The sequence below is a fragment of the Elaeis guineensis genome, chromosome 7, assembly GCF_000442705.2.
Source record: "Elaeis guineensis isolate ETL-2024a chromosome 7, EG11, whole genome shotgun sequence".
NCBI classification, from domain to species: domain Eukaryota; kingdom Viridiplantae; phylum Streptophyta; class Magnoliopsida; order Arecales; family Arecaceae; genus Elaeis; species Elaeis guineensis.
The window spans coordinates 94,904,948-94,930,937 of NC_025999.2; the positions used below are offsets into that span (position 1 = coordinate 94,904,948).

The 25,990-nt window shown below is 42.1% G+C and overlaps 2 protein-coding genes across 11 annotated transcripts; one reads left to right on the forward strand and one right to left on the reverse strand.

The window, feature by feature from the left end:
* On the forward strand, positions 1 to 8,419 carry LOC105048338 (scarecrow-like protein 1). 8 transcript variants are annotated; one of them, XM_019851833.3, is made up of 5 exons: positions 1 to 154; positions 749 to 845; positions 5,350 to 6,956; positions 7,790 to 7,945; positions 8,039 to 8,419. In XM_019851833.3, exons 3-5 carry the CDS (start codon positions 5,554 to 5,556, stop codon positions 8,238 to 8,240), a joined length of 1,761 nt encoding a protein of 586 aa, XP_019707392.1. In that variant the 5' UTR covers positions 1 to 154; positions 749 to 845; positions 5,350 to 5,553; the 3' UTR covers positions 8,241 to 8,419. The 8 variants fall into 8 exon arrangements, with proteins under 8 accessions (XP_019707392.1, XP_010925930.1, XP_019707393.1 ...); XM_010927628.4 differs by having other exon boundaries at positions 5,454 to 6,956; XM_019851834.3 differs by having other exon boundaries at positions 5,471 to 6,956.
* A 3,342-nt stretch (positions 8,420 to 11,761) lies between these two features.
* On the reverse strand, positions 11,762 to 22,990 carry LOC105048337 (jasmonate-induced oxygenase 4). Of its 3 annotated transcripts, XR_832616.4 has the most exons (4): positions 22,339 to 22,990; positions 20,000 to 20,321; positions 18,936 to 19,052; positions 12,210 to 12,366 (listed from the first exon to the last, which is right to left on the reverse strand). XR_832616.4 is itself a non-coding variant. In XM_010927627.4 (3 exons), the coding sequence occupies exons 1-3, from the start codon at positions 22,926 to 22,928 to the stop codon at positions 12,118 to 12,120; spliced, it is 1,161 nt and encodes a 386-aa protein (XP_010925929.1). In that variant the 5' UTR covers positions 22,929 to 22,986; the 3' UTR covers positions 11,762 to 12,117. The 3 variants fall into 3 exon arrangements, 1 of the variants encoding a protein (XP_010925929.1); XM_010927627.4 differs by lacking the exon at positions 18,936 to 19,052 and having other exon boundaries at positions 11,762 to 12,366; positions 22,339 to 22,986; XR_012142476.1 differs by lacking the exons at positions 18,936 to 19,052; positions 20,000 to 20,321; positions 22,339 to 22,990 and adding an exon at positions 12,664 to 18,927 and having other exon boundaries at positions 12,229 to 12,366.
* Between the last annotated feature and the right edge of the window lie 3,000 nt (positions 22,991 to 25,990).

Genomic DNA, 25,990 nt, shown 5'->3' on the forward strand with positions numbered 1-25,990 from the left:
ACCGAGACCAAATTTTTTAAGCTGCAGTTTTCTGGAATTTCTCATTTTCCCTTCTCCCCACCCCGTTGAAACTTACCAACCCTCTCCCTATCTCCTTCTTTGTTCTCCTTCCGCGCCCATCTCCGCCCCTCCGTCTCTCGCGTCCTCAGATCTGGTAAGCCTCCCTCTCTTAGTACGCCACCTTTTCTTCTTTGATTACCATCGCCTTTGAGTTTGATTGCTTTCTTGATTCTAATATGAATGCTTTCAGTTTCCTCTCTTTTTGTAAAACGAACAGTTGTGTAAGATTTCGCATGATCTATCTCTTTTTGTAAAACGAACAGTTGTGTAAGATTTCGCATGATCTAGTTCTGATCTTGCAATGAGATCAAGCAATTGTTGTTGTGGAATTTGCTTCGACTACCTTGATTCTTTGAACTTCTGGAGCGATCAACTAAATCATCAAGAAATCGTGATCTTGAAACTGAGGATGCTCGGTCTGGATTGATTTGGTTGTTCCCCCCTATTTATAATTATTTTTTTTATAATTGTTGTAGAAATTTTAGATGAAACCCAGTTTGCCTATGATTTGATCGGTGATATTAGGAATTCGTTGAATTGGCAAAGAAACAGCTTTTGAATAGTATGTTTGATGAGATATGTGAGTGTATAGGAAGTGAAATTCTTTATCATGGATTGATCGCTGCCTTTGGAGTGGTATTGAATATTTCCTGTTTTCTTTGTTTTTTTTCCTTATTTCTATTGCTAGGTGAATTGCTTCTTTCTTTTTTACCTTTGCTTTTGGCTGTGGGAAATCAGTTACTGGCTTGGCTTGTTCTTTGAGTTCTTTGTACGAGAGATAAAAGGTAAGCCCTTTTTTTGCCTCTGCCATTCCCTAATTGTAGCTGTGCTTTACATGATTAATGAGATTTATGGTGATAACCTTCACCTTTTGGCTTTTATTATTTAAGTGACGGGGGCACTTTGGTGCCACAAAAACTTTTCATCCTCAGCCTGTTCTCGAAAATTAATTCACTCTCACTCTGTACAAGTGTAACCATTATGAACGAATAATTAGTAAAATTTTAACATTCATATTATCTTCTTACACTCCGCTGCTGGTCCCTATCCTGACTCTTTTACTATAGTGATTTTACCGCCATCATACGCCTTTTGCCATCAACTTTGTTTTGGGTATGTAGCGAACTCTTCCTTGTTAAAGGATTAAGCAAACTTTGAAACTTGATGGTGAGACTAAGGCAGATCCAGGCAAGAAAAGAGTTTCCCATGAAACCTTTAAGGCCAGTTGGTGGGTATAGACTCTATCTTATTGGTCACACTTTTAAGCTCATGTAGTCAAGGAGCAATGCTGCAAAACTCTGCTAAACTTGGAAAGAGTTTAGATAAATGGAGAAGATAATAACCTTTGGTATATGGAGCCTTTTTGATCTCTAATGCATGAATAAGCCAAAGGGATAAATGAACCACAATCTTATGCAACCCTAACATATTCTTCCATTTAATTCTTTTCAAAAAAAGAAGATATAATGAAGTCTAATATGGTATTTGTACTCAAATAGACTAGATGCCATATGAACTTAATGCTTCAACAATGAAATCTAGCCTCTTATTTATTAGGATAGATGAGCTAGAGTTGAATGGATAAGTTAAAGAGAAGTTAAAGAGGAGTTTGTTTTATGCAATGTCAAATCATTCTATCGTGAACAAGTGTTTTACTAAAACTCCTAAATGGAATTGATATTACAATATAACCTGTACGTTGTTGACCTCACATAAAATGGCAATGGGTCTTCTTAGGCACTATTGTTAAATTGTCAAAGGTGCTCCAGATGCTCATCTAGGTATTTGGCAAGGTGAGGAGACCCGTGAGTGCTTTAATCGTCCTGAGGCATGGTGACTTTACTGAGGCGACACCTAGGTGAGCACCTGGGAGAAAAGAAGAGGCGTTTGGGGAAGCACCTCTTTGATGTCCAGCATTATTTTCTTTTCCTTTTTTTTCCTGTTCTTTTAGTCTAAGTTAGCTTTGTTTTGAGGGGCATCATGGTGTATTGGAGCCGTTGTATGTAGAAGGTTACTCTAAGAGGTTTTATGATTTACATTTTTTGTTTAAAAATATCAAAATATGAGGTATGAAGTGGTATTTTGTTGTCATATTTGAATTTGAAGCCATTTTAGGATGTTTAGTATTTTATTCTTGCTACCTTTTGTTCAAAAGCACGTTATGTAGAGTGATATTTTGATTTGATCTTTTGAAAGATGTGGAGCTTCATTATCCAATGTTAAGATGACTATGATTTAGGATGCCGAAACTTGATTTATTAATTTTATGATGTTTGCTTTGTTTTAGATACAAATAGCTCTTGCTTCTGATTTATTTATTTAACTTTTCATGAATCAACACTTTACTTTCAGGTTAGCACCTTTTGGCTCCTAATGCCTTAGGTGATATGGGGTTTATCGTCTTAAGCGTGCCTTTTGCTTTTTACAACCCTATTCTTAAGGGCTTGAGTTTTATATGGTTTTTGTCTTTGTTGTCATTGGTATCTGTAACTTGATGGATTAAGCAGATTTTTAAGGGGTAAAGGCGGGTATTAGAGGGCCTATAAAATTAGTTGGATTAAGGTTCTAGGAGGATACATAGGCTATGGATTTATCTTGTATTTTGAATAGGTGTGAGTGAATTGTGTATCGATTTTTAGGTAAATTCTTAAGAGATTGAAAAGATGGAGTCTTTGAATCTATGTTGCCATAGAATGGAACTATCAACTATCACTTGCCAAAGGGTTTAAAGCTTGACTGTATGATGATAATATCTGAAAGATGACCAAAAGACACTGTAGGAAGGAAATAGACAAACAACTAGGTAATAAGGAGGACAAAGAAAAAAGGAGGGAATGAAAAAGAAGGTAAGAGAGACATAAGAAAGGACAGCTAAACATGGTCTCTTAAACCTGTCTTTATTTCTTCAAAAAAGAAAAGAAAAGAAAAAGAAAAACTGCTTATAACTGGCTTGGAGCCTTTATGTAGATATGATTTAGCTCATAATCAGATTACCTTTAGCTTTTGGTCACTTAATTTTTAGGATTTTATCTTAGTTTTTATTGCTCATTATCTAAGATTTACAGATGTTAGATCAATACAGGGGTTGGATTAATGTCATTTCATTTTCAAGAGCTTTTCTGGGGGAGTACTATTAGGTACTATGTTAGCTATTTTGTCTTTCTAAAAGATTTTTGAACTGGTCTTTCTTTTGGGTAGATTTCTGAATCCTATTTAAGTAGGATTAGTCTTTATATTTCCACTTTAGGTATAGATTGGATAGGAAGGCATTAGAACTATACCTTAAAGAGATTTTGATGATTCTCTATGGAGGTACTTTAACCAGATTTTCAAAAAATCTCTTTTCCTTAAATTTTTAATGTTTTGAGTTATTTTTTATTAATGAAGTTGATGAAAGCTTAAAATCATCCTGGTATGGTCCCTAAAATTTTTGAGTGCATAGTTAAGGATCTGGCAACCACGAGTACTTCGAACAAGGCTTGATTTTTGTGCTTTAGTTATGCTAGGAGGTGAGAACTGAGCAATCGGTATGAAGTTCTGATTAATCATGGATTAATGAGAATTCTGGTGTTTTTCTGCTTCTTTATCTTCTTCTTCCTTTCTTTATTCTTTTAGGAATGGCTTGCAGATTTACATCGAGGATGTAATCTTGTCTTTTCTGGAATAATTTTAAAGAGTTCCCTAGGTAGATTTTTTTGTAATGTCTCTACTATTTAGATCTAAATTGTAATACATTTGACCCTCTTGAGGATTCGATTGTCAAGATTGACTCTTCATTGAGATATGTTAAACCTCACAATTCCAAGTTGAGCCACTTATGACTACACATAAACAAAGGAAATAAAAGAATACTAAACCTGAGTTCTGTCTTTTTCAGTCAAAAAGAATAAAGGAAGTAAGGGACGATAGAAAGATATGCATGGGTGATTATTCCCCAAGAAGTTGCGGCCTGAATAGTTGCGGCAATACCCATTAAGGCTTCTAAAGACTCATTTTCTAATAGCAAAGTTGGCCAAATCACCCTCCAACACAGTGTTGGTATTTTCTTTGAAATCACAGTAAAGCCTATGTAGGGCTTAAGACTTATGATCCAAAATCTTGTTTCACCTTCTCCAAGTTGTTCTGCATGCAATCATGCCCTTCCTTACATGCTCTATGCTGGTCCCTGTGTCTCCTCCATGTCTCAAAAGCCTATCCTCTAGCTCAACCCATTGGTCTCCCTTATGAAAATATGACTTTGTCAATACACGGGATTCTTTAGACCAATGACCACTAAAGCAGTGAGTACCTCGCTTAGGCATCAAGGTTGCCTTCTCCCACCCTCCTCTGATACATGAAAATAGGGGGCTGTCCTTAATGGCGTGTTCCTTCTTTAATTTGCTTCAAAAATTTCTTTATGTTTACTTTAACTTTTTTAATAGTTAAGGTTGCATTTCTTGATTCATTAAATCTCATATGCCTTCTGCATAACCAAGAGAACAACTAAAACATGGTATGATGCATATAAATGCAGTCATTTGCCTTATCATTATTGTAGAATGAGATAGTTATTTTGTTGAGACATGTCATTTGGATAATACTTGATATATTGAGTTTTGCCCTTTCACATTGGAATTGGTTGTGTGGCTTATTTGCACCATCAACCACAAGTCTCCCTTTTATGGAGTGGACCTCACATCAGATGGAGGTGCATCGTACACTAAGAGGGGGAATGTGTGGTCAAGAGCAGATGTGGATGATTTTTAACTTACATGTGTGGAGGATTAGTACTGTTCATGTTTGTGTCATGCTCTAGTGGTTGAAATCATCATGACTGCTTGAGTTCATTAGCTCAACACAGTTATATGACTTTAACAACCTCCAGTTCTTGATTTGAGGACCACTAATTATGGTAATTTCATTTTTCTTTTGTGATTCTCTTTCATAAATTTTAGCAATTTAATTAAATTATGTAGGATGTAATTCTTTAAGTTTAAGAACTCAGCACATGTTAACAGTGCTATGGAGCATCATTCTTTAATTCACCTTCTTCTTTTTTTTTTTTTGAGAGAGAGGAAACATTCTTTTAGTTGGCAACCCATCATTTGACATGGTATATGAGTATGAAATTTTTTTGTGCCATGCTTATGCCGGCATGCAAAACAATGCAATGGATGCCTCAGTTATATGATCTTGCAAAGATTCTACATGCTCTGGTGATATTTGTAGTCATGTAGCAATTCATTTGAATTATTGACTTAAAAGATATTAAAATTTATTCTCCATGGCTGATGCTCTTGCATGCAACAGGTTTTCCAATATGAATAGAGGAATTATTATTGTTTTTGGATTTGTCATTTGAGTCCATGCTAGCATTGTTTTTTTGATCACGACATCATGTTTTCTGTTGCAAGTTGGTCTCAATCAACAGATCAGCATAATATCAGAAGCACTTCAGCTTGGTAACAGTGCGACAATCTTTTGACTGTTCTCAGATAATTTGAAAAGCATATCATGTCTTTAATAAGGTCTGCTGATTCATCTGCTTCATCATATGGTGAATCCAACCTTTACGCACGTAAACGCAGTGGTGATAGGGCAGATTTATCCATGCAAACATTTGCATCAGATAGCCGAATGTACCATTATGGCCCTGATTCTTACCGCTCAGAGATTTATGATCAGCAATACTTCAGATCTTCGCCAGGCCTAGCACATGGTAATCCACTCCATGTATCAAATTCTGCCATCCCGGGATCTGTATTTCGTCCTCAAGTTTCTTCAGCTTCATATCACCTGATGGCTGATACCCGGTCTTCTATCATCACAGAAAATCCATACAATGCTTGCTTTGCTGCAATCCGGCATCCTGAGTCATCACTGAGTTCCAATATCTCTAATCAGACATCCCTATCTTTATCAGATAATCAAAGTCCAGAGCATAAAATGGACTATGATGAAGATGAAGTCAGATTGAAGTTGCAAGAACTTGAGCAGGCATTACTGAATGATAATGATGAATTTGTAGACGATGAGATGGGCGTCGAAGATGAGTGGGTTGAGCCTATTAAGGACCTCTTGCTTCCAAATTCCCCAAAAGAATCCTCATCAGACTCAAGTGTCAGCTGTATTGTCAGCAACAGAGAAACACGAACTCCAAAGCAGCTACTTTTTGACTGTGCATCTGCAATTTCTGAAGGTAGCATGGAAGAAGCAAAAACCATTATATCGGAGCTCCGGCAAATCGTCTCAATCCAAGGGGACCCTCCTCAAAGGCTTGCAGCCTACCTGGTGGAAGGCCTTGCAGCTAGAATTGCCTCTTCAGGACGAGGTCTTTACAAGGCTTTGAAGTGTAAGGAGCCCCCAACTTCTGATCGGCTGTCAGCAATGCAGATTCTATTCGAGGTCTGTCCATGCTTTAAATTTGGTTTCATGGCAGCCAATTATGCAATTGCTGAAGCATTTAAAGATGAAGAGAGAGTCCACATCATAGACTTTGACATAAACCAAGGAAGCCAGTATATAACGCTGATACAAACCCTTGCAAGCCGTCCGAGTAAACCACCCCGATTGAGGATAACTGGTGTGGATGATCCTGAGTCAGTGCAACGATCAGTTGGAGGGTTGAGAATTATTGGGATGCGCCTTGAGAAGCTGGCTGAGGAACTTGAGGTTCCATTTGAGTTCCGAGCAATAGCTGCTAAGACAGCAGATGTAACACCTTCAATGCTGGACTGTCAGCCTGGTGAGGCGATCATTGTCAATTTTGCCTTCCAGCTTCATCATATGCCAGATGAGAGTGTATCAACAGTGAACCAAAGGGACCAGCTTCTTCGCATGGTGAAGGGTCTGGGACCAAAATTGGTGACAGTTGTTGAGCAAGATGTGAATGCTAACACAGCTCCATTCTTCCCAAGGTTACTTCTCCTCAAAAGTCTTTAGTTTTTTTTTTAACATGAAGAATTCAGTATCCGTTCAGAATATATTTACAAAGTATAGTCTTTTATCGCGAAAAATATGACTAAACCCTGATATTTTCCTTGAGCTGCTCATCTATTTTACATTTAAAAATGCTGCTTTTGTATTTTATCCTGGAGTTATTGCGAAATTTTCACTTCGGTACATCAAAAGGGAATGAACCAGGGCTTGCCCTGGCGGTCATTCCCTGTGTCTACCAACTGGAGGTTTTGGGTTTCTATCTTGGTGGTGCATCCCCAAGTACTGGAATATGGTTAATCATGGTGGTGGTGGGCCTTCCTCCCTCTTTCTGAGAAAAATGGTGGAAATCACAACCATAGAACCTTGTCCCTACTATTTTAGGTTGTCTTTGTGAGTCCTTTGCAAATCAGCCGTATCAAGGTCTGCCTTTGATTTTATTGTGAGCTTCTTCAAGACCTTTCTTATAATCTTCATATGTGTTGCCTCCTATCATCTCTCTCTTTTTAAATCCTTGGAACATGATTCAAACCCTTGGGGCCTCCTCTGATTGTTTTTTCACATTTCCATTCTGTTTCAATTGATTCTTCATCACTTTATATCTGATGGTGCAACTCTTGAGGCTTCGACTGACATTCCAGACTCTGTCCTCCTTGATATCTTTTGTTGAAGTTAAGGTCATATTTCCGCAAACAATCTATGTATATTTTGTCGACTTTTACATATACTTGAAGTATTTTATTTACCAGTTGCAACTTATTCTGTTAATTATATAACATACTCGTTCCTCACTTCATCTTGCTCGAAATGATAGATTCGTAGAGGTGTATAATTACTACTCAGCAGTCTTTGAGTCACTTGATGCAACCTTGCCAAGGGAGAGTGCGGACAGGATGAACGTGGAGAGGCAGTGCCTCGCGCGTGACATCGTCAACATTGTGGCCTGCGAAGGCACAGAACGCATTGAGAGGTAATTTCTGGCAGTATATTTAGCATTCTGCTGAACATCAAACAGTACACTTGAACCACCTTGTTTAAAGTAATTACTTGTTCTGAGACAAAGGTATGAAGCTGCTGGGAAGTGGAGGGCAAGGATGACCATGGCTGGGTTTCTTTCGTCCCCGTTCAGCGCTCATGTGAACGAAACAATCAGAACACTGTTGAAGTCGGCGTACTGTGACAGGTACATGCTTAAGGTGGAAAACGGGGCACTCTACTTCGGCTGGGAGGACAAAACACTAGTCGTGGCTTCCGCATGGAAATAGAACTTCCAAGCCTTTATCAAGAGTAGAAAATGCTACCATGCTTTGTATATTCCTGGTTGCATGTTTTGATGTGTATATGGATGAGTGGAGTTGACATACTGCAGGACTTGATATCGGATCCAATCTGAACTCTGTCTGCATAACTTGACTAATACAACCTCGCTGCCTTGTGATATTAACAGTAGTAACTTGTCAAAAGTTTTCAAAATCCGGTGGCTTATTAGAGGTCAAACATCTTTGGCATCCTTTGATTTCTTTCCTCTGAATGTTGGAATTTTGCGCCAACTTTGATTTATTGGCTAATGTGCACGCTGTCGCTGAAGGTAGGTTCGCTGTCCACTGGCCACCTACCACACCGGCTTGGGGGGTATTCATGTTTTGGCTCCCAAGGGCAGCTAATGGTTTGGGGAGTAAGTCACGTGTTTGACCGTGGTTTGCGTGGACGCGGTGTGGTAGGTGGTTTGGGGAGTAAGTCAGCCTGTTAGGGGCTATCTCGTTTAGGGAACTTGCCTTTGTTGCCGATGGATTGACCAAGTTGGTTTCGGTTTTACCTTTGATATACCATAGCTTCTATGATGGAGTTCCAATAAGGCCGTGTTATTGAATGAATGAAGAAGCTTTTTTTCTTTTTTTAATGATCTAATGAAAGCAAAGAGGCTGCTTAAGAACGGTGCAATTTGATATATTTCAGTGATGCATGATGGAAGGAGGAGAGGGAAGAAGAGGGAAGAACAGAGAGGAAGGAGGAGGAGAAGAATTAGAGGAAGAGGAAATTCAATATTTTCAAATCTCAATAATTTAGGATTTGCATCCTTAACTACATATCAATGGGTATTTATAGATCCTAAATTGTAATAAGAGTCTTTATAGTAATCAAGTACTGAAGTCCATACAAAATAGAATTTTTTATAAAAATAAAATTCTTTAATTTTTAAATATAATAAAATTAGTCCAAATAAAATAATTTTTTTTAAATTTCTATATGTGCGCCGGATAGTAGTGCATTTAGTTCTTTTATAGGACGATCCTTTGTCATCCGGTTGCTACTTAATTTTGAATTGTTTTTCAAATAAGCAGCAAATAAGTTTATACTGCATGTGTTATTACGCAATGGATTTCTGCAACAAAAATTCTCTAAAAAAGAAACTGCAAATGTCTTGTAAATGAAAAAGACTCATCTTCAAGAATTTTGTCTATTGATTATTAAGATTGAAAGCTTGATACAAGAGAACTGATATTTGCTATTCCACCTTCCCTCGTCATGAACAGATTATTGCATTTCTTGTACTACTTGCTAAATTTGTAGTTTTCTAGTCAGAGAACTGACATTTGCTATTCCACCGTCCCTCATCATGAACAGATTATTGCATTTCTTGTACTACTTACTAAATTTGTAGTTTTTTAGTCATGAACAGTAGCAGTACTAAATTTGTAGTTTTTTAGTCAGAGAACTGACATTTGCTATTCCACCTTTCCTCATCATGAACAGTGGCAGTCTTCTCGATGAGCTTGTTTTCTCGTGTCCTTATACTATTTTCTGATCTTGCTGACTACGCTGAGGTTCTTCTCTGGTTTGAATTTCGGATGCGTATTAAATAATTTTTTTTTAACCATAATTTTAGATAAATTCTTCACACACACACACACACACATATATATATATATATATATAGTTTTAAAGGTTCTTCTTTTCTCAATATGAGATTAAAAAATCTCAACATGATTATCATAAAAATATTTTTATAAATAAATAAATATATATATATATATATATATATATATATATATATATATATATATATATATATATATATATATATATATATATATATATATATATAGTTTTAAAGGTTCTTCTTTTCTCAATATGAGATTAAAAAATCTCAACATGATTATCATAAAAATATTTTTATAAATTTTTTATTTAAATTTTTTTCTAAAAAAATTATATATGTATAGATAAATCTTTCATATATATATATATATATATATATATATATATATATAGCTTTAAAGATTTTTTTTTTCAATATGATATTAAAATATCTCAACGTGGTTATCATAAAAAAAAAAATTTATAAATTTTTTATTTAATTTTTTTTAAAAAAAATTTATATATATATATATTTCTGTTTCACTGCTCAGAATGGATTTGGGTTCACTTCTTTTAAATATCTCCGTACCATTTGAGTTCTATCGCACTCAATTACTCAAAATAACTGCAGCAGAGATGTGCTGCCTATGGAACATATGACGATTGGGAGTGGCTGAAGCTGGGGCCCTCCCTCCAGTGACGTGAGGGGTCTATGATTGGAGAATGGGCATGGGCCCACTAGGCATATTGGTTGGCCAGGGCCTAGGAGAAGCAACCAAGGAAATCGCATAAATTATGAAAAAAAAATGCCACGAGGCACAACCATACTTTCTGCGTCCTTTCTTGTTGATGCAGCAGCCTACACGTTTGATGAGACACGCACCTTCATAGGCTGCATCCCAAAAAGCTAACCCAAAAAAAAAAAAAATTATTTATTTTTTTATTTTATATAAATATTAAAAACTTTTCTAACAAATGATTAATTTCGCACCATCTCACACGAATCCTTGCATATTTTCATTTTTAAATTATTGGACTAAAAATCTCAATCCATCCAATCCAATTATAAATATCATAAATGAAACCACAAATATTACAACCAACTCATATATCATCTAACCAGATTCATGTTGTAATATTCCGAAGTCCATATGGACCACATTTGCTATGATATTATTTATAAGATTTTAAGATCTCATTCATTCAAAAAAAATTAAATAGAATGAGAGACCCGATGACACGAGGATGAATTCTTCAAAAACAAATTTAATGATGACACTGACAACGTAGATAATGACTCTGCTGGTGGGAATGCTTTGATTGATTCCTTGTGAAATCAGTTAAAAGAAGCTTTGAACACCCCGATGATGGAAGTGCTGCCGTCAGGATGCCTTCTTATGGTTCAAAAGTTTCATAAATAGTTTAATCGCATGATTTGAAAGTGCAATAAAGCGTAACTTAATTGGCATGGTTGGCATAACTTGCGGATTAAGTAGAAATATGCGGATGCTCACCTACACCACTTGCAAGCCATAGGGGGAGGCATCAGGCTGAGCTGTCGTGTACACTAATTCAATGGAAATTTTATAGTGGATGCAGGCAGATGGAGGATATCCATCAATAGATGTAGCAAAGAATAAAAACCATCTATGGGATACCGAGCATGAGCTCATTTTAGACTCAGGGGAAGGTTAGTTATAAGATCACATCCGTTTGCAAAAACTAATTAACATGAAATAATTGGATCAACTTACTCTTTAACTCTCCATCATGCAAGATGATATAATTATTTGAATTGAATGAAATATAGCTTTACTTTTTTTTTTGGAAAATATCATAATTCTTTAAAGTAAACTACTATTTTATGGGTTAAAGTAAATAACTGGAGTGAAAAAAAATCCATGACAAATCTATGTACACAAACTGGTAGGGTATCACAACGAGTTCATATTGCTCAAAAGAGGTTGCTTGAACCGGGTTATTAGTGATTCACATCCAGTATTTTGTCTCCAGCCTAACCCGTACTCTTGCAGATCATTTGGCCTTCAAGCCAAAAGTCTGGGAAAATTTGGAACCAAATATCAAATCCACCAAAAGCCCTCATATAAATTAAAGGCCTAAGTTGGATTACATGAAATCCAGAATTCAAAGAGGTTTCACACTAAACTGACAACCTGTAGGGTAGGTTCCCTAGAATAAACATTCCATTCCTATTAAAACTGACAATGTAAGGGAAGCTGATCAACTAAGGAATTCATGAATCAAGGACAATGCAGGTACCTTCTAGTGGTGAATCAGAAGGCCATCAATGTTGCGCTTGCCTTCAGGACCTTTGCTATACCACGATGACACATAATCACCATAAAGAACCTCCTGATACTTGAGTGGGCAGCTCTTGGTGACAAGTTGAGGAGCGGGAGATATTCTCCTGGTTTTCGATGGGTCATAAAATGTGGCAACAGATAACCGGGCACGATGGGCATTGACAACAGCACGATGTATGGCACTCTTAAATAGCCCATTGCTTATGATCTGCAGAAGGTTCAAAGAAATAAGGATTCATGTAGAAGAAAGTATAATTCAGTATGATCCTTATAAATCATATGAAAGAATAAAGAAGACCATCGATTTCAAAGGAACCTTAATTTCCATGCCCACCAAATAAAATTAGTAGAGTTTCTTAAGATATTTTGAAAATTAATAACATAGTCTAGTCATTCTAATTATCACATAATGATTTGTGAATATAGAAATTACTGACAGGTTTATTACTGCATCAACAGAATAATGCAAACATTCAATTATATTTTCACATATCATGTAAAATACCTCATGTTGGTGCAGAAATCCGCCTGCGCCGGAGAAGCTGGAGTTGAGGAAGCCGCGGTCGCCGCCGGGACCTGCAAGGGAAGTCTAAACCGGAGGTGGGGTTGCTCCGGCAAGACCCTCCGACGCTCAAGTCAGTTCTCTGCCTCAACAAGAATGGAGTGCTCGAACGGAGAATTTAGCAGAGTTTTGAGATAAGGCAAAAGAGAGCTTAGAGAATAACGTATCTGGATCCCCTTTTATAGGCAGAGGGGGCAACGGATTGATGGTGACACCTGCAACCGTCTGGTAGTGGGCCGCCCACGGTCAGGGAAATTAATTGCGGAGAGTGGTGGGGTAGACTCGTGGCTGTTGTCATAGTCCGCCACGTATGGCCTGTTGCGGATAGTGGGGCGGCGTCCGTTGCCGCTAGCTGTCAGTGAGTAGTGGGATCGTGCAGCACCTGCCGCAGGGAGCGGGACAGAATCGTGGCCGTTTGCTACAGCCTGTCAGGGAGTAATGGGTCCGCTGCTGGAGCCGCGTAGAATCCGCTGTAGGACCTGGAACAGGATCATGATTGTTGTCGCGACCTGCCGAGGGGGTGCGGATCTATCGATTGAGGTTCGGCCGCGGTTGGAGTCCGGCCTCCGTAGGAGCCCGGGCGGAACCGCTCCGATGTAGAAGGTGGAGCCCGGCTCCCGTAGGAGTCCGGGCGGAGCCGCTCTGATGTCGAAGGTGGAGCCCGGCTCCCGTAGGAGTCCAGGCGGAGCCGTTCTGATGTCGGAGGTGGAGCCCGGCTCCCGTAGGAGTCCGGGCGGAGCCGCGCTGCAAATAAAGTCAAGGGTGAAGTTCGGCTCTGATAGGAGTCCGGATTGAGCTTACCAGCGATTGATATCGAGAGCGGAGCCCGGCTCCCGTAGGAGTCCGGGCGGAGCCGCACTTGCCGATGGCGGTGGAGCCCGGCTCCCGTAGGAGTCCGGGCGGAGCCGCACTTGCCGATGGCGGTGGAGCCCGGCTCCCGTAGGAGTCCGGGCGGAGCCGCACTTGCCGATGGCGGTGGAGCCCGGCTCCCGTAGGAGTCCGGGCGGAGCCTTTCTGATGGGAATTTCGGCCGCGGGTATTTTATACCCAACACCAGTCCCCCTACTTCCAAGTTTGAATTTCAAGCGAAGGAAGTACACAGAGAGAGAGATGCGCAGCCGAAATTGCCCCCTCGATCCCTGTGCGCAGCTGCCCCCACTTAATGTGCGCGTGTCAGAATCCGTTTTTTTTTTTTTTTTTTTTTTTTTTTTTTTTTTTGGCAAAGGCGACTTGAAAAGTCTTTTCGAAACCCTCGTTGAAACGCGATCCCAGGTGTCGCTCTGTGGGAATCTGTGAGCGGTCAACCCTCGATAGCAACGAAGCGGATAAGCGCGACACGCGGCACACACCATCTGGCCCAGGAATTCTTGCCGTCATAACTGCGCCAGGATCCGCCGGCTATTTAAACCCTTCGATCCATTCACGGTCTCATCCTGGCGTTCTTCTTTTCCCTGAGAGTTTTGCTCCCCTCGTGCCAATTCTCGCCGCCTTTTGCCCATCAATCCTTCTCTGAGGGTCTCCACACCATGTCCTCAACTCTGGAGGCTGTTCTTGAGGGGATTGTTAGGGCTCGGAGGAAGGTGAGGAGGAGGACGACGGTCGGTGAGAATCTTTGTCATCTCAGAGGGGGCCCAAGGAAGAATTCCTTTAACAACAGGGGTTTAATATCGGGGGTTGTTGTAGAAGCTATTCTGCCCGTGAATTTCGGAGCAGTAAGGCGGGGCAATACCGGTCAAGAGGGCAGAATAGACGTCACAAGTCATGACGGGATCCTTGACGCCGTCGGGGCCAAGGGACCAGAGACGGTCGACGGCGGGGCGGTAGAACTTGTTGCGGAGACGGTGGAAGTAGCGCATGCCGACCTTGCCGGAGCGTCTCAGGTGGCGGCCGTCATGACTACGGCTCTTCTTGAAACAGGTCTTCGTTACTGCCGTTGTTACCCCCGCCGCCTTCGGAGATCAATCCCACCCCTTTCTCGCTAAGGTCGGAACTTTGGGGACAGAATGAAGAGAGATGGGGCGAGAGATGTTACACGCACTGGAGAATGCGACTGAGAAGAATAGAGACGGGAAGAGGAATTTGCAGCTTGGATCGGCCTCCGGTTCATCCTGCCCGAACCGTGCTTTGCGAGACATGTATTTTTTTTTTCTTTTTCTCTTTTTTCTGACCCGCCGGGTCCTGTAACGTGTGCTTTTATCAAATAAAATAGTGATTTCAGTACTTTGTTTACCTCTCGTGTCAAATAATTGTCTGCCGACCTTCTTTCCTTCTCTTTGCCTGTGTCATGCCGTTCCAAGACCGTCGGCGACCTTTTCAGTTCATGTGGGGTCGTCCTTCGCCAGGCTTCTTTTCGATTTTTCCTGCCGTTAGGAGATATCCACTTGTTAGGTTTGCTGGGATCTTTCTTCGCTGGAGTTGGGGCTAGGTTCGAAGAAGCTCCAGCGATTGATATTGAGAGCGGAGCCCGGCTCCCGTAGGAGTCCGGGCGGAGCAGCGCTTGCTGACGGCGGTGGAGCCCGGCTCCCGCAGGAGTCCGGGCGGAGCTTTACCTTGGCGGCGGAATCCGGCTCCCGTAGGAGTCCGGGTGAAGCTTTACCTTGGCGGCGGAACCCGGCTCCCGTAGGAGTCCGGGTGAAGCTTTACCTTGGCGGCGGAACCCGGCTCCCGTAGGAGTCCGGATCTTCCATTTTGCTTGAGCCGGTGGCGAGGTTCTCGTCATCAGCCTGGCTTGTGGGGGCGCGTTAGGGCGCTGTAAGGCCTCTCCCCCCTCCGGTCTAAAAGAACCGGGCCTTCAACTTTGCTCATGTCAGGACGAGGTTCTCCTCCTGTTCCTGACATGGCTATGGGGGCACGTTAGGGCGTTGCAAGGCCTCTCCCCCCATCCGGTCTAAAAGAACCGGGCCTTCGACTTTGCTCAAGTTAGGGCGAGGTTTTCCTCCTGTCCCTAACAGGGCTGTGGGGGCACATTAGGACGTTGTAAGGCCTCTCCCCCCATCCGGTCTAAAAGAACCGGGCTTTTGACTTTGCTCAAGTTAGGGCGAGGTTTTCCTCCTGTCCCTAACAGGGCTGTGGGGGCACATTAGGGCGTTGTAAGGCCTCTCCCCCCATCCGGTCTAAAAGAACCGGGCCTTTGACTTTGCTCATGTCAGGACGAGGTTCTCCTCCTGTTCCTGACACGGCCGTTGTTTTTTGGAGAGGTCATATCCAGTCATAATACATCCGCGTTAAGCAGGAGGAGTGCGTTAGCTAGAAAGAAAAGTAAATTCAAAACAAAACAGTAGGCAATACATTTACAGTTCTCCCGCTCCTCCTTGAGGCCCTCCGGCGATGGAGTCGATGGTCCCGATAGGAGGCCGGTCCCCGGGCTGCTCCTCCCTCTTCTGCGGTTCGGGCGGTGGGAGGGCTCTTGGCCGGTCTCCTCTACCCTCAGGCTTGCGGCGGATGAATCTGTCGAGCCGACCTCGCCGGATGAGCTCCTCGATCTCGTCCTGAAGCTGGATGCACTCTTCGGTGTCGTGGCCGTGGTCGCGGTGGTAGAGGCAGAACTTGTTGGGGTTGCGCTTCCCGAGGTGCGTGCGCATCCTCTCCGGCCTAGGGATCAGCTCCCTGACCTCCATCAGTACCTGGGCCTTCGAGGCGTTGAGGGGGGCGTAGCTGCGGAACTTCCCTGGCGGGGAACCCCGCCGAAACCTGTTGTCCGGGCTTCTCTGCCTGCGTGCCCGGGGTGGAGTATGGGCGCGCTTGTGCCCAGGAGGGGATCGGGAGCGAGGCCGGGCTTCCCTTGGCCTCTTCTCAACTGCGGGCCTGCCAGAATCTCCCACCTGGCGCTCCCTTGCAGTCTCTTCATCCTTCATTTTGAAGGCCTCTTCCGCTCGGGCGTATCCTTCAGCCCGAGCCAGCAGATCAGCGAAATCCCTGGGGTACTTCTTCTCCAGGGAGTACAAGAGATCATTCTTCTGGAGGCCACCTTTCAGGGCGGCCATGGCCACTGACTGGTCCAAGTTCCGGACCTCTAGCGCCGCGATGTTGAAGCGGTTGATGTAGGCCCGTATGGACTCCCCTTCCCTCTGCTTGATGTTGATGAGGAACTCCGAACCTTTCCGGGGACGTCGGCTGCTGACAAAATGGGCCACGAATTGGTGGCTCATTTGGTCGAAGGAGAAGATGGTACCCGACTTCAGTGCCGAGTACCAGTTTCTTGCTGCTCCCTTCAAAGTAGACGGGAAAGCCCGGCACAAGATGGCGTCGGGGGCACCATGAAGCAGCATCATCGTTCGGAAGGCCTCCAGGTGGTCCACCGGGTCCGACGTCCCGTCGTAGCTTTCGAACTGGGGGAGCTTGAAATTCGGCGGGATCGGTTCCTGCATAATCATTTGGGAGAAGGGAGGGTCAGTGCAGATATCCTCACCGTAAGTGGGAGGCGCATGGCGGAGTTCTTCGATTCGCCGGTTCATCTCCTGGAGCCTCCGGTCCAGGAAATCCTCTCGACTTCGAGTCTCGAGGGTCTTTTGGCAGAACGGGGGCAGGGATCTCCCAGGGGTGGAGTCGTGGTCCGATTGAGGGCTCTCCACCCTTGGATTCGCCTTCTCGGGAAGGACGGGGCGGCTAGCCCAGGTGGCCCACCCCACCGCCGGGTTCTGGCATTCCGGAGATGCCCCTCCCGGATGCGCTGACGCCTGCGGCGGCTGCTGCTGCATCGCTTGCACGGCCTCGACGAGGCCCTTGACCTACTGCGCCAGCAAGTCAAACTGCTCCGCGCCGACCGCCGTCGCCGGAGGGGGAGGAGGAGCTGGCTGAGAAACGGGAGGGGAGGCCGGAGCCTGAGATCTGGCCGCGGAGGCCGTGGACCGCCGGGTGGATGCCCTGCGCGGAGGCATCGGGTGTCGATCTCGCGGGGGAGGATTAGGGGTAGATGACGGAGAGATGGCCGGAGGTGGCTCCGTTGAGCGCTCCTTCAAGAACAAGGGTGCTGCGAAGACACACGCCCTCCTTCTAGCGCCAATCCTGTTGGTGCAGAAATCCGCCTACGCCGCAGAAGCTGGAGTTGAGGAAGCCGCGGTCGCCGCCGGGACCTGCAAGGGAAGTCTAAACCGGAGGTGGGGTTGCTCCGGCAAGACCCTCCGACGCTCAAGTCAGTTCTCTGCCTCAACAAGAATGGAGTGCTCGAACGGAGAATTTAGCAGAGTTTTGAGATAAGGCAAAAGAGAGCTTAGAGAATAACGTATCTGGATCCCCTTTTATAGGCAGAGGGGGCAACGGATTGATGGTGACACCTGCAACCGTCTGGTAGTGGGCCGCCCACGGTCAGGAAAATTAATTGCGGAGAATGGTGGGGTAGACTCGTGGCTGTTGTCATAGTCCGCCACGTATGGCCTGTTGCGGATAGTGGGGCGGCGTCCGTTGCCGCTAGCTGTCAGTGAGTAGTGGGATCGTGCAGCACCTGCCGCAGGGAGCGGGACAGAATCGTGGCCGTTTGCTACAGCCTGTCAGGGAGTAATGGGTCCGCTGCTGGAGCCGCGTAGAATCCGTTGTAGGACCTGGAACAGGATCATGATTGTTGTCGCGACCTGCCGAGGGGGTGCGGATCTGTCGATTGAGGTTCGGCCGCGGTTGGAGTCCGGCCTCCGTAGGAGCCCGGGCGGAACCGCTCCGATGTCGAAGGTGGAGCCCGGCTCCCGTAGGAGTCCGGGCGGAGCCGCTCCGATGTCGAAGGTGGAGCCCGGCTCCCGTAGGAGTCCAGGCGGAGCCGTTCTGATGTCGGAGGTGGAGCCCAGCTCCCGTAGGAGTCCGGGCGGAGCCGTTCTGGTGTCGGAGGTGGAGCCCGGCTCCCGTAGGAGTCCGGGCGGAGCCGCGCTGCAAATAAAGTCAAGGGTGAAGTCCGGCTCTGATAGGAGTCCGGATTGAGCTTACCAACGATTGATATCGAGAGCGGAGCCCGGCTCCCGTAGGAGTCCGGGCGGAGCTGCACTTGCTGATGGCGGTGGAGCCCGGCTCCCGTAGGAGTCCGGGCGGAGTTGCACTTGCCGATGGCGGTGGAGCCCGGCTCCCGTAGGAGTCCGAGCGGAGCTGCACTTGCCGATGGCGGTGGAGCCCGGCTCCCGTAGGAGTCCGGGCGGAGCCGCACTTGCTGATGGCGGTGGAGCCCGGCTCCCGTAGGAGTCCGGGCGGAGCCTTTCTGATGGAAATTTCGGCCGCGGGTATTTTATACCCAACACCTCATATGGCAAAAATTGCAGCACAGCTGTCATTGTAGATGCATTTTTCAAACAATTCTAGAGGGTCTTGATCAGATTAATTCCTCTGTATGGGAAGGTGATCATGAAGGATATAATCTACACCAAGAGATGCTTGTCAGATTGAAGAAAATATTTGTGCTAAATTAAATAATGGCTTCTAGAATTAACCTCGAAAGTTCAAATATTCCCAGGCAATAGCCACCAAATTAGAATTCTAAGGAGCACTAATGACCATTCATTACTTAGCCAAGAAATGCAGAGTGCCTTTGCAGCAGCGATAAAGTTTTAGTTAATGAATAGACTCACAAATAAGCAATGAGCTGAAAATTCAGCACACATAATACATGGAATATGGGAGCAGCAGCAGTAACAGCAATCCATTACCACTGGCATTAAGGAAACACCAGTTCATACTCTTGTTTTAACATATACACCATCATCATGAGGCAATTCGCCCTTTATAGCAAAAGCCACATATTCTGAAACGGAAGTTTGGTTACACATACTAATAATTTGAAATCACGTTACACCAACATCCAACACTCCCCTACTATAACACAGTAACTTATAACATACCACTTATTTATCTCTGCTCGAGTGTTTGACAACTCCTACTGAAGTTAATTAATTTCCAACATTCCATGGTTCATGTAGCTCCAGCTGGTTATATGTTTAACAATATACAAATCTTGCAGCAGCTACAGTATTGCAATATAGTCACAAGAAATGACCATAAAACACTTGCAATTTAGTTGATCAGTTTTTCAAAACAATTTTCTTGTGTTACTCTATTAAATCATCCTAAGAAGTAGTAATCAGGCATAAATTTATTTGAAAGAAGCTAGCTTGCATATTAAGTAATGAGCCAAGTACAGTTGGTTAAGCTGCATCTAATGCTCGTAAGCACACCAGTAACATAGTAGTCTAAGAATCCTAATCCAGCAGTTAAACACAGCTGTGGTGGATCTTAAAGCCAATTTTTCTAGTCAATTACTAGAGAATGACATCCAATCAAAACTAATTAAATATATGAGAATTGATACCTCTGTTTGGTCTGCTAAGATGACAATGATGGCACCAGGTAATGGTTGTACAGGTATCCATTCCCCGTCTTGCAGAACTTCTAGACCCCCCACATCATCTTGTATTAAGAGAGTTATGGCACCCATATCAGAATGGGCTTGCAAACCAAGAGCAAGATCTGGTTGCGGGCAAGGGGAGTAATAGCTGATGGTAATGTTCTGGTAATCTTCTCCAACCGTCTCTTCAACATATGAAGGTGGTAAGCCAAGACTTTCAGAGATCATACGTAACAACTTTTGAGCAAGCTCTTTCATATTGTTGCTATACTCCACCACAACATCCCTGTGGACATCGAACAGACAAACTTCATAAACCTTGTAAGGAACTAGCAGACACCTTAAGATGGCAAGACATGATTAACATCTTCTGTGCCCATTGCAAGGATGCCACATGCTGAGTTTCACGTCATGAAAACTGAAGTGGCAGAAGAATTATAAGATATAGATGCGTATCACTTGTGGCATGTGGGACCATGATTATCAGACACATGATTTCACATAAAAGAGTACATATCAAGGGTAAAAAGCCAACATATTCCAAAGTTTGTGATGGAGAATCCACATAGACGGATCAAAGTTTTAATGATGTAAGGAGAGATGGCACTATGCATCTGGAAAAGTAAGTGGGTGGTTGGGTGTGCAGATGTGTGGACGGGGGGCGGGGTGTGTGTGCAGTTAGAGTAGTTGCAGGGTGAAAGAAAAGGCTTTACACCCACTGTAAAATTCAACAATTGAAGTTGCAAAATGAAAATATATTCCGTTAGGTGTGATTATAATGTCTAAAATGCCTAAAACAAAAAATCAAAGATTTTATGGATTTCTTGTCTATACATCAACTTGTACTATAGCTAAAGCTGTGTGATTGATAGCCAAAGATATGTGTTCTCCAAACTAATTTGAGCTGGCTCATAACTCATCATTCAGGAATCATTTCTATAAATGGCTACCTCCACTAGTGCCACCAGCTTTTTCCAAATGCTTCTTCACCAAGTTTATCCATGTTAGCTTAGATCTTCCCCTTGAACATATATTGGAGCATGTGTCCTGAATTGGCCTCCTTGAATCATTGTTCAATGCAACCCAACTTAACAATTGATTATTTGATCAGAAGGAAGTATCATGGGGCATCCATGGTCCAAATTCGAGTTTCTATTTGCCATCACTAGAGCATTGTTAGGTAGTACAATGGGAGATTAAACATAGTTCAGGTGATAGGTTATAAGAGCTAAAAATTAATATATATGAAGCCCGTTTCTTGATCCAGAGGATTGATTTTCAATTCAAAGCATCTCCATTTATATGTATAAATCATATGTTGGTTCTATACTTGACTGTTATGCATACTCTATTATTCTCTTCCTGCCTACATCCTCTGTAGCAGTATAGCATTCTTATTTCTGTGCCATTTTTCTTGTTTGATCAGATCCTCTTTATTGTCTACTTCTATATGTTGTGATATTACAAAATGTATTGCTCTCTTATTAGTTCCTCTCAAGTTGCTAGAGCATGCATGCATCACGCAGCACCTCAGAAGTGCTTATCCACTTCATCCACTCAGATCCAATTCTATTAAGAATATCTTCATTAATTGACCATTTTTATGGTATAATAGGTTGAGGAAAATGGAATCAATAACACCAGTTTCATGATCATCTCTGTTTCCTCCTGAAATCATATAGCATATACTTCATTTCATTTTTTTTCTACTAATATGCCAGCCTCTTGTCATCTTTTCTTCATAATTCCAATTCAGAATTTAACCTCTTCTCTTGTCATATTATCTACAAATAGCATATGTCATAGTACATCTTCCTAAATATTAGTAATAAGCTCAGGGTGTCTTCAGCTGGGCAAAAGTGCAGAAAGTGTACAAACCACAATTTGATGAAAGTCATTTTTGATGAAACTCAGGTTATACATAGAAAATTCATGTTAGAAGCGCCATCCCTCTGATTTTTTCCCCCCCATAAAGTAGCTTTTCCTTCTAGATTGGAAAAGATCAACACATAGATTGGAAAACCAATAAGCATAACCAAGTGCAATCTGGCCTAGATTAATTTGTAACCTAACTAGAACCATAACGTATGTAGGCAAACTAAAGATTTGAAATAGTGACTATCTTTCATCTCTTATTAGGATCAATAAGACCCAACAAAATTGAGTACTACATAACATAATTATGATCGCAATTCCATGGTCTTCCTACGCAGAAAGATACGAACTTGGCTATTCCAATCTGCCATTAGATCTACACCAATCGACCAGCAAATAAAACAAAAATATTGGAAACTTTTTATCACCTGTAATTATGAGGAAAGTCTGGCCACCGGCTAGGGTTGCGGCGGGACTCCGGGAGCGTGTGGTGGTCGAAATAATCCCTCCAATCGAGCACCCCGTCATCCTTGGCGAGCATCCGGCTACCGTATCCCTCGGACGCAGCCGCCCCGGGGTCGCACGCGTACTGGAGCTTCGTCTCCATGGGGGAGCGGAAGAAGCCGAGACCAGCGGCCTTCATCTCCTCCAGCAACCGCGCGGGGATGCCGTGGTTCACCACCTGAAATGCGCCCCACTTCGCGCACGCGCGATGGAGCCGCGGGAGGGGGTCCACGGAGGGGTCGAGGTCGACGACGGGGACGGGGACGCCGCCCTGGTCCGCCGCCTCCCGGCGGTGGGGATCCGGCCGGAGGTCGGGGGGCTGGATGTATTGGGGCGGGAGGTGGGAGAGGCCTACCTCCGCGAGGGCCTGTACCCTTTGAGGGATGCCGATGGCGCCAGCCGCTTCCATGGAGTCGCGGTTTGAGAGCAAGGGAGGAAGTCGGGTGTTCTCGCCGGTTGGCGTTGGAGGCTGTACCGGAAGCGCAGAGCACGGATGATTTGGACGATTTCCCATGATATCGGCGAGCGCGATTTTATTATTGTAATTTTGTTTCGGGACATTTAGCAGTTATTCTGCAATCTTGGTTTTTTAAGAAAACTGTTATTCTATTATAAATGGTCACAATAACCTATGAAACTATAATAATATTTTTTAGAAAATAATCTAAAATATTTATATCAGATAAACAGATGTATTATCTTCATAAATAATCAGAAAATTTTATCTCATTCTATCATCAATCGCCAGATGACAACTTTATCTTTTAGATCCCTACTGTTTCAACAACGACAATTAAAAATGACAATAATAACAATCCCCCATATATATATATATATATATATATATATAAAAGAAATAGATAAGATTTTTGCTCAAACTTCTGTTCCAAGTATCTTTTGCAGGACCCAAAGTCGCGTAGCTTGCCGTTTTTTAGCCGTGTTAGGCTGTGTTTGGCACGGACATAAGTCATTGGCAGTCCAAAGCTGCTAGGAACGGTAGTAACAATGAATTTCTTATCTAGGAATTCTCCTCGTTCTTCTCCTAGAGATGAAGGTACTAACTTGGAGAAGACTTTGATTGAGCTGTCTAGAAAACAAATTGAGAAATCGGTGGTCCCAAGAGCTCGGTCTATAGGATAAGCTGAATTCTTCTAGATACAAGAATAAAAGTTATAGAAAAAACAGTTTCGATCTCCAATGATCATGAATTAATTTCTATAATAACACCTGAAATAATAAGAAGCCATAGTTCAAAATATGAATTTTTACGCATAGGATTGATTCAAATTGTAGTAAAAACTTTAATAAGAAGAGGGGCAAATTCTACTATACTTTTGTGTCAAAAGATAGTAGGTTCATGACTTTTTATTAGGAATAGTCGAATCTAGCCTGTTTGAAGGATCAATATATTTTAATTGAAACACTGATGTCAAAATAAAAATCAAAGATAAAAATATTAAAAGCCTTTGAACTTGAAGTCAAATTATACGATTTAAAGATGCTCTCGGGATCATATCCTACAACAATCTTCTTAAGGATCTATTATAAAACACTTAATACTCTTGACCATATAGGAGCCATTAATAGAAGAACTCTGGGACAAACTGAATACTTTCAGACGGACCTAAGCAAAGAGAATGTCTATGTCCCTAAAATTTTAATTTGGGATCAAATAATTTGCCAGAAGATTGGCTTCTAAAAAGATCTGTTTCTGTTGTTCATCAAGAACAGAGTCACTTGGAAAATATTACCACTTATCGTGAAGGGGATGTTTCCATAAGGTTCCATAGGAATAGATTGATCAAAAGCCATAGTAGAAGAATGGAGCCTTCTTCAATCCATTCAAGCACCCCTTTAAACCCTCATAGATCTAGCTATTCAATACCTAAAACAAAACTTAGCCAAATTGATTTTGAACCAAAAATATCCCAAACAAGGTATGAAGAAAGTCAGTCATCTCCTCCAATCTCTCCAACAGACTCATAAATTACAGATTCAAAAGACCCTTAAATTTATACTATCACATCTGAATTTGAAATAAATAAGAAAACATTAAAGGAAGAATTTTATTCAGAAAAAATAAAGAAACAAGAAGATAATTTTTCAAAAATATAATAAAATACAAAGGGATAGCATACAAGATCAGTATTATGCCTATTTAAAAACTACCCAAGCACAGATTCCTTTCTTTAACTGGTTTGAAAACCAAAACCCTAAAGGAATAAATATGATGAAAAACCAGATCATAGATTCATGGCAAGATGGTAAAGATAGAATAATAGAGAGAATTCACCCACCTTTACAAGAAATAAAAATATCTATAAGATATCCCCAGGTGACAGTGTCACCTTTCAAAATAAAATCTGATTCTCAAGAAACTGCTAATGGTCGAGAAGTTAAAAATATAATTGAACCAAATAATTTTACAAATCAAAATTTAAAAATTATAGGAGATCAATTGATAAGCATAGAAGAATTGATCAAGGAAGAAAAACTTCAAACACATAGCACCTGAGATTCGACTCCCATCTTCAGACCCTTTGAAATACCAAAAAACCAGAATGATTAGTTACAAAGTAAAGACTTTTTGAAAGAAGTTAATGAAAGATTGAATAATTTGGAGTTAATACATTCAATATTAGATATCCCAGTCCAGTCAGATAAAAGAAAATCAATTACAGTATTGGCCCAAAACAACCCAAGTGAAATCCAATTAGAAAGCTAGGAAAGCTTGTCTGAAAGCCCAAGTCCAAGGCTTGAAATCAGTAAAATATGTGGGTGGGCTAACTCAAGTAGGCCCTATTATCCAAGGCCTACATTGCTAGATATGGGCCTTGAAGAAAACCCCTTCTTCTTCAAAATCAATACTCAGCCAACACAATCTATGAATAGAATATAGATGAATTAACTAAATATAATATACTTAATCTCCTCCAAGAAATAACTAGGTATCAACTGCTTACAAAACCAAAGGAAATACATCAGAGGATGCGGTAGCTCAAGTCTTAGTCGCGGCATTTACTAGCCAGCTTAAAGACTGATGGGACTTTTATCTAGATGATATGAACAGACAACAAATTTTGTATGCCGTAAAAAAACAGTAGATGGACAAATAATAAGAGGCGAAGATGGTACAGGATTGCAAGATACAGTTTCAATCTTAATCTTTGCCATAGCAAAATATTTCATAAGAGATCCTTCGGAATTTAGAGACCAAACTTAAGAAATATTAACAAATTTAAGATGTAAAAAATTATAAAATTTCAAATGATACAAGAATATACTCTTAACTAAAGTTTTAACAAGATATAACTGTAACCAATCATTTTGGAAAGAAAAATTTTTAGCCAGTACAGTAGAATTTGGATGGGAGTCCGTTATCTAAATAATATTAAAATTTTATTTTTACAAAACTAATGTACTTTTTAATTTATTTATAAAACTAATGTAAAATTAGAAAATACTATTTGGAATAGCATTTTTTTGATAGAAAATGTCATTTCAAATAGCGATTCTTCATTCCACGTCACCTCTTCCCCCATCCCCCATGGACCTTCCCTATCTCCGGTGGAATCT

Excerpts from the sequence above, each read along its gene's own strand:
- LOC105048338 (XM_019851833.3), top strand. The coding sequence starts at position 5,554 with ATGTCTTTAATAAGGTCTGCTGATTCATCTGCTTCATCATATGGTGAA. Across the intron at positions 6,957-7,789 it reads ACAGCTCCATTCTTCCCAAG|ATTCGTAGAGGTGTATAATT; the intron begins GTTACTTCTCCT and ends TCGAAATGATAG. Across the intron at positions 7,946-8,038 it reads GGCACAGAACGCATTGAGAG|GTATGAAGCTGCTGGGAAGT; the intron begins GTAATTTCTGGC and ends TCTGAGACAAAG.
- LOC105048337 (XM_010927627.4), bottom strand. The coding sequence starts at position 22,928 with ATGGGAAATCGTCCAAATCATCCGTGCTCTGCGCTTCCGGTACAGCCT. Across the intron at positions 20,322-22,338 it reads GACTTTCCTCATAATTACAG|GGATGTTGTGGTGGAGTATA; the intron begins GTGATAAAAAGT and ends CGATGTCCACAG. Across the intron at positions 12,367-19,999 it reads TCTTAGCAGACCAAACAGAG|ATCATAAGCAATGGGCTATT; the intron begins GTATCAATTCTC and ends AACCTTCTGCAG.